This window comes from Antechinus flavipes, chromosome 2, assembly GCF_016432865.1.
Source record: "Antechinus flavipes isolate AdamAnt ecotype Samford, QLD, Australia chromosome 2, AdamAnt_v2, whole genome shotgun sequence".
NCBI classification, from domain to species: Eukaryota; Metazoa; Chordata; class Mammalia; order Dasyuromorphia; family Dasyuridae; genus Antechinus; species Antechinus flavipes.
In genome coordinates, this window is record NC_067399.1 from 214351427 (window position 1) to 214363646 (window position 12220).

Consider the following 12220-nt stretch of genomic DNA (forward strand, 5'->3'; position numbering starts at 1 on the left):
ACATATCTTGGTACATTGGGCTAAGGCATGAAGGAAAGGAAATAGCAAATTATGAGGCACTGAAAACAATCTGGGTCTGAGAAGATTCTGTTGCTTCTGTTCCAGGTGAAGTTCATTACCGAAGTAAATACCTCCGAAGTGACACATACAATTCCAATATTGAAGCCAACAGGATTGTGATATCAGAATTTGGAACTATGGCTTATCCAGATCCTTGCAAAAATATATTTTCCAAGTAACTACCTATTTTAAATTATCTACCTTCAGTTCTCCCTATGAAAACAACTTCATTTTTCTTTTTTTGCTCCTCTTCTATGTAAATCTTCTGTCCTTCCTCTGTCTACATCATCCATTAAAAACATTCTATCACAGGAGTCTTTTAGATTTACTGCCATGGACCCCTTTAAGCATGGGATAAATTCTTACCTATCAAACTTGGATCTGCCAATAAGTATACTAGAGAATAGTCAGTTCAAATATTTATATTGAGGTTAATATGATAGATGTCTCAATTATATGAGCTTGAGCATCCAGGGAGTATAGATTTATAGAGTTTAGAAATATTACTTTGTTCTATTCCCTTCACTTTACATATGAGGAAACCAAGGCTTGATGAAAGAGTATTGACTTGCACATATTTACCCACATAGGAAGTAACTTGGATCCTCTGACTCCAAATAAAGTAATCTTTCTGTGCTATTCATATTATGAATCAAAGCTTGTTAAATGGGGGCCATGACTACATAGGAGGTGTTATAACTGAATGTGTGGGGTTGCAAAATTATGATTTATTATCAGTAAATGTTTGATTTGTATACCTATTTTATATGCCTTATATACCTGGGATTGCATAATCTCTTAGGCAATCTCTCATAATTTCTCAGGCAAAAAGGGGTCAGAAATGGAAAAAATGGGAAGAATTAGAGATTCAGAGTAAAGTGACTTCTAAATAGTTATACAGCTAATAAAGAGTAGAGTTAGGATGGGCAACAGTTGGCACAACTTTGCCAAGAGGTAAGTGCTACAATGGGTCTTGTCTCAAAATCTTTCCCACACTTCCAATCACAAGGCTCTCAAATATACTGTATAACTAAATAACAATAGAACTGTTGTGATAAGGGAACCATCTGGAGGTCTAACTCAGACCTGTAGAATGGATCCTTTCATGTGGGAGGAGGGAAAGAGGGAGGGAGGGAGGAAAGAGGAAGGGAAGAGGGAGGGAAGAGGAAGGGAAGAGGGAGGGAAGAGGAAGGGAAGAGGGAGGGAAGAAGAAGGGAAGAGGAAGGGAAGAGGAAGAGGAGGAGAAGAAAGAGGAGAAGGGGGGGAGGGGAAGGGGAAGGAGTAGGAGGAAGGGGAGGAGGAGGATATAAGACTGAGAGGCAGTTGCATTCTCTGACCTCTCTCCTCTTCCCTCTGCCTCCAATTTATTTCATTCCCAATCCACAAGGAATATCTGTGTATGTAAAGGCTGCCTTGCAACTCCTCCAAGTTTATGATTCACAGCTGTGGAGGCTCTGGGAGAATTGACCTGCCCCTTCACTTAGGCATGGTCCTTAACTTAGAACTATTGGGTAGAGTAACTAACCTAAGACAGAGAATCTCACTTCCTTCTTTACTAGAAAAAGAGAATTCATCTGTTTATTCTCTCCTACTTCACATTTCAAAACCCTTTTTCATCATCCCCTATTCTGTCGTTTCTCCAGTCTATTTAAGAGATGACCTTTTTTCTTACCAAGGCCAACTACTCTTATACTCCTGATCCTAGTTATAACAATCTCCTTCAGAAGCTTCAATTATTCCCTCTCTTTCTCTTGTCCCCCATCTCTCTTCCCTATAGGCTCAGATATTTTCCATCCTTAAAAAAAACCCATTGATTTAAGCCTGCCAATCTTTTATCTTCTCTCTCTTTCATAGCCAAATTACTAGAAAGGATGGTCTCTACTCATTGCTCTCATTTACTCAATGTTATTTTGTAATCTCTTATAACTCACTTTCTATCTCATCATTCAGTTGAAACTGTTCTCTCCAAGATTATCAACAATGTCTAAATACAATCATTTTCCTCTCATTATGATTGACTTCTCTGTAACCTTTCAATCTATTGATTATTCCCTCCTTCTGGACACTTCCCTCTGTTGATTTCTCTATCACTGTTCTCTTTGGATTCTCCTCCTACGTAACTTCCTATTCGTTCTCAATCACCTTTGCTGGATCTTCCTACTCTTTCCTCCCACTAAGCTCTGTCCTGGCCTCTCCTCTCTTCAGTTTCTGTATGTTCTCCTTTGGTGAACTCATGTCTATCAGATCTATATTTCTAGCCCCCATCTCTCTCCTGAGCTCCAGTTTCATATCACCAACTGACAGTTACATACCTCCATCTTTATGTCCCATAGTTAAAACTCAATATGTCCAAAAAGAGAACATGCTATCTTTTCCCCTCAGTTCATCCCTACTCCAGCTCTCTTTATTTCTGTTAATGGTACCATCATCCTTCAATCACCCTGCTTCAAAATGTTGGAGTCATCCTTGACTATTTCACTCCCCACATCCAATTAGTTGCCATATGTTTGGAGGCAGTAGGTGGTATAATGGATAGGATGCTTTACTGGAGTAGGGAAAACCTGAATTCAAATCCTGACTCTTACTAGCTGTGTGATCTTGAGCAAATCATTTAACTTCTATGTTTCAGTTGGAGCAATTCAAATGAAAATCTGTAAAACAGATAATAGCTCCTACTTTGATAGGGTTGTTGTGAGTGTACAATAAGATACTATTTGTAAAGTGCTTTGTAAATCTTTGTGTTATACATATGCTAGTTGTTATTGTTGATTCTTCTTCCACAATATTACTTGAATTTATCCTTTTCTCCCCTAATATAGGCGCTCATCACCTTGTCCCTGGACTATTGCAATGAATACCCAATTCTCTCTCCTGTTAGTTTTTCCTATTTTTTAATTTAGGATAGCTAGATGGCATAGTGGAAAGAGTGCTAGACCTGGAGTCAGACTCATTTTCCTGAGTTCAAATCTGGCCTTAGACACTTACCAGATGTGTGACTCCGGGCTATATGACTTAATCCTGTTTGCTTTGTTTCTTCATATGTAAAAGAAGTAAATGGCAAATCCCTCCAGTAGCCTTGCCAAGAAAATCCCAAATGAAATCACAAAGAATTGGACACGACTGAAATGATTGAACAGAAACAATCTTTAATTTAGACTACACAGATGTCAATTTTATATTTCTAAAAACAAAGATCTGACCATTTCAATCCCCTACTCAACAATATCCATACTTAATATCCTGAAGATAAACAAACTGTTCAACCTGAAATTTAGAGCCCTCCACAATATTGGGCTTCCACCAACTTTCCCAGTCCTACTCACTGTTATTACCCCATATGCCCTCTTCATTCTAATCAATGGCAGCAAGCTGTTACATTTCCTACCAGTATCTCTTTACACTTGCAATGCCCCATGCCTGCATTTCTTACTTCATTTTATGGAATCCTTAGTTTTCTTCAAAGAATAGCTTGCGGTACCTCTTACCAAACTTTTCTTATTTAATGTAATTAGCATTCTTTCTCTCATGAATTTACTTTGTATTTCTCCTTGCTTATGTGTATAGTGTATCCTCTCTTGCTCTGTCTCTTTACCTCCCTCTCCCCCAGTAGTTTTGGGGGTTTTTTTGTTACTACTTTTGTCTCTGACATAGTTTGTGACTTTGTAAGTGCTTAAAGAATCTATAGGTAGAAGCAACATTTGGCTAATCTAGTATAACCCAGCCCAGAGTTGAAGAAATACTCAAAGTCAAACAAATAATCTATAGGTAGAAGCAACATTTGGCTAATCTAGTATAACCCAGCCCAGAGTTGAAGAAATACTCAAAGTCAAACAAATAATAAGTGGCAATGATAAATTTAAAATCCAGTCTTCTGATTTTAGTCATTATTCTTTCGAATTTACCAAACTACCTCCCATGGTTAGGTGATTTATGTTACAATCTCCACTGGCAGAAGGATTAAGAATCAAAAAACACACAGAATTCACTTGTACTCACATCAAAGAGCTATAATTTTGGAACTCATCTAGTTCAAGCCCCTCATTTAATATAGAAGGAAACTAAAGTTCAAGAATGGTAAGGCTGTGCCCTTCCAGATCTAGGATTCAAATCCTCTGACTCATAGTATATAAAGAATCCTGGGTCTGGAGGCCAAAGGCATGGGTTAAATCACTAGTCATTTCCACTCTCCAGGATGCAGCTTCATGACCTGTAGAATTGATGCGGTCTATAATGTGGGGTTAGGCACCAAATGATGGCAGGCACCAAAAGTCAGGGTTCGGTCATGGAAAGAATTCACAATGGCCATTCTCTTTGGCAAAAGGTAGATTTATTTAGGGAAATAGGTTTCAGACAAAATGAAGGGATACAATAGACCCTGGGAATGGTAAATCTGAAATAGAGTGGGAGAGCATATGAAAGACAAGTTGCTCAGGGGGACTCACAATTACCCAGTAGAAAGGGAATACCTCATGAGGTTGGGGCAGGCCCTTAACTGGCAGGCTAAATGCTGAAAGGGACTTAGCACCTTCAAAGAGTTAGTTAGATATAAGGAGGAGAATTGAGGTTGGGAAGCACGGTGGAGTTAGAGGAAATATCACATGGCAAGGAGGAAGGGAAAGATCCCACACTTGTAACGCCAATTGAAGCAGGCTCCAAAAGTTCCAAAAGAATTTAACAAAGAACTAGGAGCAAGAAAATAAATTTATAGAAAAAGTTAGAGAGACCAGAGCTTCATGTTACTTATTTGCTAATTTTATGGCTTACAGGTAGACTTACAAGCGCACAGGTGGGGTGGTTTATTCACTATTGCCTCAGGAACTTAGTTATCACAGACCAAGAGATGTCTTATCTGACAGTCAGTAATGTTTAAAGGACTATACTATAGTATTCCTAAGACTGAGAGATTTTAGAATCATGGACAGACAGATTGTTAGAACAATAGCACTCTAAGGTCAGAATTACTGTTATATATCCCCTAGAAGCGGTACCCCATCAGAAAGATGAGCATGGGACTAGATGGTTATTAAAGTTCCTTTCAACTCTAAGTGTCTGGTTCTAAATCCTATATGCATTCTACCATGCGGTATTGTCTTTCTACAATCAGTAGAGAGTAGAATCCCATGATTTCTAAGTGCCTTCTACTCCTTGATAGCATCCATCCACCAGACCAGACTGATAGCTAGGAAAATGTCCCAGGAAAATACTCTTCCTATAGTAGATTCTGAAATCTCTTCTCTGTGCTAAATAGTTAAAGTAGAACAGGGTAGAGTGAAATTATTTCTTCTTTCTCTTTCCAGAGCTTTTTCCTACCTATCCCACACTATTCCAGACTTCACCGATAACTGCCTCATCAACATCATGAAATGTGGGGAGGACTTCTATGCTACTACAGAAACAAATTATATTAGGAAAATCAATCCAGAAACTCTGGAAACCTTGGAGAAGGTATTTGTGAATTTCAAATTAGCAATGCTTGTGTTTGCTCTGAAGGCCCTAATTCAATAAAAAAAAAGTATTCTGACTGATCTTCCTTAGATGTAAAGAGGCTGACCATAATCACAGAAAATGTGATTCCATAGAACCTGCAGCCTGGTTTCCAGATGCATATGTCCTGAAGGCATTGGTCTAGTCTGTTGGAATAACTTACAATGAAAAAAGCATTTGGCCAGGAAATAAAACACAGGACACCTGAGATCTCAAACTGGTTCCGCCACTAACTTCCAGAAGACTCTTGGTCAAATCAAAGTATTCTTTGAACTTCAGTTCTTCCTTTATCAAAAGAAGGGGTTAGACAAGATGATCTCCAAGCTTTCTTCCATCTCTGAAAGTCTATAAATATGAATAAAGAGCATGGGTGTGATAGGGAAGCCAAACTAACTTTCTCTAGCCAGTAGTCACATAGTTTCTCTGGCCATAGACAAATGCTTCATCATTTTCTCCAGGACCAGCTCCAAACTCTAAGGCTTCTACAATGTACCTGGAAGGTTCTCTAAAGGGAGTGGTTTTTACAGTTGTAATGTCATGTTCCCCTTCTGTAGATTTGCAGTCAAGAAGTCCTGGGTTTAAATCTAAAAATATCACATTTTCTAGCTTTAAAAAAAAAAAAAAAGAAGCAATTTCTAGACTATGGAACAAATTATTTAGTCTCTTTAAGCCTCAGTTTTTTCATTAGTGAAACGAGAGGGATGGACTCTTAAGTCATTGATCCTAAATTAAAGAATGGTGTCTTCCCTTTGGGAGGGTCTTGTGGCCTTGGTATGCAGGTATAATTGGCAGGGAGTGGAGACATTCTACTTCCATCTCTTCTGCTCCATAGTCATCAATCCAGGGCCTTCCAGCAGGGGCAGCAGCAACGTATGTGATTCAATTATTTTACTGAACTGACATCTGAAAGACTTGGCAATCTTATTCCCCTTCTCTGTCAGCCTATGAGAAGAATTTAAAGATTTATGCCTCCAGGAAACTCTATTGGCAGGAATAAGGAGCTAACCCAGAATCACAAAATCCAGTTGAGTCAGGATCAACACGTTAATCCTCAGATCCCCAGGCAGTTGCTGAGCCAGTGAGTTGCTTGCCTCTGTTCTTGAACCAATCAGATCATTGAAAATAGAAAACAAGAAGTGACCTGTTTTTCAGTCTTTATAAAACTGATGTTGGGTGGCAGGAGAAATGTCCATTTTGAAACCTCTTCTGGTTTATCAGGACTTTGTATATGAGCTTATTTGTATTCTCCAGGAGATCATTTGACCCAGGTTGCATATGAATGCTCATTTTGTTGGCCAATATGTTGTATGGTATTTTGCAGGTTGATTATCGTAATTATGCAAACATAAATGTGGCAACTTCTCATCCTCACTATGATGCTCAAGGGAATGTCCTCAACTTGGGCACCTCCATCGTTGACAAGGGAAAAACTAAATATTTGGTGTTTAAGATACCTTCCACAATACCAGGTATGGATTCCTGTTAAGTATCTTCTCTTCCATCACCAATGATCAAAATGAAAAACCTGCCCTAAGATTCTTTTCTGAGGATTTTATTGACATGTGACACTCAGAATCTTGTTATTTTCCTTTTCTAATAATAGGGATTTCTTTTCCTCTTTTTGTTTTGGACTTAGAGATCTCTGAGATCTCTTTTAATCCTGTGATTCTGAGATTCTCTGATATATCAGACTTAATTCTCCTCAGGTAGGTGGGTCTAAATCTTATGATTCTATGCAAGGATCATGACAGTAGGGAAAGTTCTGAAATCAACATCTGGGTACGAAAAGAAGAAAAGTCTTTGACTCAACTGTCCCCAACCCTACCCCTACTTTTCACCTACACTTGGGTATGATTAAACATGCCTTAATCACTGCCAGAAACCTGACTCCTGATTATGTAGTAGCATGCTCCTGAGAGTGCATAAGGGACCTCAGAGGCCCCTTCATCACTCACTACAGAAACCATCTTAATAACTATTCCCTCCCCCCCACCCCCTCCCGCTTCTGTCAGGTCTTTTGCACATATCTGCTAGTTTCATTGCTATAGGGCCAGGGCCAAGTACAAACATTTTCTGTGTCAAATCTGAGGCTTCCTTGCAGGGATATCTCCTGGTCTTCCCTAGGAGTGGATTGAATTGTGACTTTATCTGACTAGATCCAAAAAAATACTGCACATACTTGGAATCATGGTTGTAGACTGGGAAGGGACCTTAGCAATTCATAGTCCAACACCCTCATTTTACAGAAAGAATCAAGGGTCAGAAGGGGAAGAAACTTCTTAAATTTCTTCTGAAATTCTGTGGTTCTATTTGTGGCAGAAGTATTAGGATTCTCAGCCTAATTTCTTTTATGATGGAGATAATGGAAGACTAATATCCCATGTAACTTTATGTTAGTGTTCTAATTAGGTATGAATATGCTATGAATGTGGACTGACATTTTGGAAATTTTTCTTTAGAGAAAAAAAAGAAGAAAAATAACTTAAAACACTTGGAAGTCATCTGTTCCATCCCATCTCGCTCTCTTCTCAACCCAAGCTACTACCACAGTTTTGGAATTACTGAAAACTACATCATTTTCCTAGAGCAGCCCTTTAAGTTGGATATTTTAAAGATGGCCACTGCCTACATTCGAGGCAATAACTGGGCTTCTTGCATTACCTTCCACGAAGAAGACAAGGTATATCACATTCTGTGATCATGGGCACCTACTGGTGGGACATTGGCAAGCCTGCCAGCCAGGCCAGCAAATCAATAGAGTCAATAGAGCACTAGGCCAGGAATAAGGAAGACCTGAGTTCAAATCCAGATTCAGACATTTCCTAGCTGAGAAACTCTGGATTAACTGCTGTCTGCCATAGTTTCCTCATCTGTAAAATAGTGATAATAATAGCACCCACTTCTCAGGGTTGTTGTGAGGACCAAATGAGATCACATCTGTAAAGTACTTGGCACAGAGCAGGCACTTAATAAATGTGCTTGCTCCTTCCTTCTATCCCTTGCCACTTCTACTTTCCCATCACATTCTAGCCTACCCACTGGCCTCTTCCAGGCCTCTGCCTTGACAGACCAGGTGGCTGGAGTTGGGAAGAGAAGAGGCTGAGTCAGATATGGATGTTTACCACAGCAGATGTTTACCAAGTAGAGTCCCTGAAGGTTCTGGCTCTTCCCCTTCCACCAACCCCAGTGGGTCTTTTTTCTTCCCTGATTTCTGTCTTCACACATAAGAGGTAAATCTAAGTTTCCTGAAGGCAGAAATCGTGCCATTCTCATCTGACTGAAGCACCTTGCCATTAACTCCATTTCAACAAGCATTTATTACACACAACTACTTAATAAATGATTGTTGAATCAGCTTCTCGTAGAAAAGGGTAGAAGCTACTCAGCTTAAGGGTCCATTTAAACAGAGAATGTCAGAGGGGACCTAAAGGCCAAATTATATAACAGAAGAGAAGTGTTTCTCAAATTACATGGGCAAACCCAGATCATGAGGTCAAGACATGGAGGAGAAAAGGAACTGAAACCATTTCCCATCATACCTACTGACAAATTTGACCACTCTCCCCAGCCTGACCCCCCTCCCAACCACACACACACACATACTTCCCTGTGCATTTCTTGGTTTTGAAGGTGGAGACAGAAAAAGGAAGAGAAAAACAAGAAAATGGGGAAGAAAAGGGGAAGTGGAAAAGAAGAGGGCAATGAGAGGAGAGCCTAGAACTAGCCTGTGAGAAAACAAAAATACTACTTCTTCTATCTCAGGCTTTTGGTTAATCCAGGACAATCAGGCAAGGAGGCTAGTACAAAGTAAAAACATGAAGAATAAACAAATATATGTGACACAACACCAATGTGCAAACACATCCAAATGACGTATGAGAAATTCCAAAAGCAGACTTTTCAAAGTGTTGGGATTCCTTCTCCATGATACTATATCACTTGATAGCTAGGAAATGGCAAGTGTGGGATTGGGATGTAGAGATGAGAGGGACAAGAAACGTGTGGAGTGACTCCAGTGACCTGAATGTAGGGGCAAGGAAAGGGTGCTCTAATGAAATGGAAACTCTGCTCAGTGTCTTTTTATAGGTAAGGAGTCACCCTATCCAGCATGAAAGCAAACACTAAGATCATCTTCAAAGGAAGGCGTGGGGGTGGTGTCTCATGGAAATTTAACAAACACCACTTGCCACCTAGATTCATGGGATCAGGATAAAAACACTCTTTTGCTGACCAATGTTTTATGTCTATCTTCTTTTAGACTTACATTCACATTATTGATCGCAAGACAAAACGGACCCTGCAGACCAAATTTTATGCTGATCCCATGGTTGTCTTCCATCATGTAAATGCCTATGAAGAAGAGAATCATATCGTGTTTGATGTCATTTCCTACAAGGACCACAGTCTTTATCAGCTCTTCTACTTGGCAAACTTGAATCAATTCTTTGAGCAGAACTCTAAACTTACTTGTACACCAACCCTCAAGAGATTTGTCATTCCTCTCCAGATGGACAAGGTAGTGTGTGTGATTAAAAAACAAAAACTAAAAACTAATGAAAAGGATTTTTAAAAGTAAGTAAATTCCCAGCTCCACAAAAATCCTCTTTCCATACCTCATTGTGTCATGAAGGCGAACCTCTATGTGGTATAAAGGTGAAGGCTATGTCAACCAAGGAAAAGACCTGGCAGGTCCTGCTAAGTTAGAAAGGTTTCAAATATGAAGCCAGAGCTAGAACTATTGCCCAAAGACCAATCTAGCTAAGCAGTGAGAGGCTTGATAACAGAGTATGAATCCTTTGTGCATGATGATTAATGCAACAGAAAATGTTATTTCTAGTTCAGAGGAAAAACTCCTGAAAAGAGATTGTCTTGGTCATTTTGGAATGATGTTTGTCTTCTGATAAACGTGTCTTCTCAACTTTTTTTTTCCCTGTTAAAGAATAGCTCAATCTGCAACCTAAAATAGAATGCATAAATCATGCACTTGGCCTTACTTTGCCAAACAAGATTCACGTGGCTTAGTTCTGTCTAAAGACATCTTGGTTGAATGATGATAGACATATCTACCATTGTCTCTCAAAAATATTTTATAGGATCGTAGGATTTAAGAATGAAAGATTTTAACAAGCCATCAAGTCCAATCCTCTCATTTTATAGATCAGGAAACTGAGGTGAAGATCAGAGTAAAGAAAGGGAACTTGCCCATTTCAGGGCTAGTGAAAATAATAATTAACTGTGCTTTTGCCAAGGAAATATTTTCACAGTGGAACATTTCTCAGAAGAAATGGACAATGTGCACACACACGCACATTACTCATTGTCCTGGGTCATCTGAATGTGCAGACCAGCTGAGGTCAGAATAAAGGTGTAGAAGGACAGATACCCTTGCCACCCTTGAACATGTTTACGTGGGGATGTGTGGAGGTGTCCAGGGCAGAGCAGGGGAGAGGCAGGGCAGGGCAGACATGTACAGACACTCCACAGAACTGGCTTGTCTACACTCCTACTAAAGAGCTCATTGTGAAGTGGGGTTATAAGTAGGCCAAAATCCTGGCAGCTGCTGGGGGATCCTCCCATCCCCCTCAAGGGAGAATTATAAGCAGGGGGCCGCTTGAACTCAAATGCAAGAAAATGAACTCAATATATTTGATGGTGTTTTTTTAAATGAAAAAATATAGATACTTTTTGGTATTTTGTTTAAAATACCAAGGAAACCAAACCCACTTTTTCATATGAGTTCTACTAAAAGATCTTTCCATTGCTATCCTAAGAAGATTGCAGGAGACTTATTGTGTTTATTAGGGCTTGACCAAGCCACTTACCACTTATTACCATCAGAAAGAGCCCAAGTTGTTTTTATTACTGCTTATATAGAAAAGTCCTATTTTGTCCCATAAGTTGCCTGACTGGTTTCAAGCTGTGGTTTCCAATATGACTATGTAGACCTACACCTTGAAAATCAAGTTTGGGAAATGCAGCTGGAGGTCTGTGAGGATGATGTATGAAGCTTACTTTGAAGCACACAGGGGATACCTAATAACAAATTTTTATTGAAATGAATTGAGCAATAAATAAAGGGCTCACATATAATTATCCAATTTATAGATCTGTGGGGAGTTTATTTCTTGTTTCCACTAGAATCTGAGAGATTTTAGGAGAGAACAAAGAGTTTTTCAAGATGATAAGGAGTGGAGGGGTTGGAGTAAGAAAAGGTAGAATAAAATCATCATGGTCTTATAGTTGGTATTTTCTCAGACTCTTCAAATGGATATGATACAGGAATCTCTGCCAGTTAGAAAGTCCAAGATCAACCGTGATTCTTGTGAAGTATTATATAGCTTATACAATACAATCAACCAGTAAGTATTTATTAAGCCCCTACGAGGTACCAGACATCCTGCCAGGAATTACAAACACAAAACAGAGAAAGTCTCTGCCATCAAGGAGTTTACATTCCACAAGGGAAATTCAACATTTCACAGACACAAGCACAGACACAAATGTGTGTATCTGTGTCTATGTGTGTATATACACACACATAATGATTTGGAGGGTGGTACTAACAGTTGGGGGGAAGCAGGAAAAACCTGAAGGAAGAAGGTAAGGATTCCAGGAGTCAGAGATGAAGAGGGAGAGCATTTGAAGCATAGGGACAGCCTGCAAAGGCAAGAGAATG

At 39.4% G+C, this 12220-nt stretch overlaps 1 protein-coding gene across 1 annotated transcript in view; it reads left to right on the plus strand.

The window, feature by feature from the left end:
* Positions 1-12220, plus strand: part of BCO1 (beta-carotene oxygenase 1) — a 43545-nt gene that overhangs the window by 13944 nt on the left and 17381 nt on the right. Inside the window, exons 3-7 of the mRNA XM_051976175.1 lie at positions 106-235; positions 5358-5505; positions 6866-7013; positions 8004-8224; positions 9803-10060. Coding sequence (XP_051832135.1) covers positions 106-235; positions 5358-5505; positions 6866-7013; positions 8004-8224; positions 9803-10060 — 905 coding nt within the window. The remainder of the gene's footprint in view (positions 1-105; positions 236-5357; positions 5506-6865; positions 7014-8003; positions 8225-9802; positions 10061-12220) is intronic.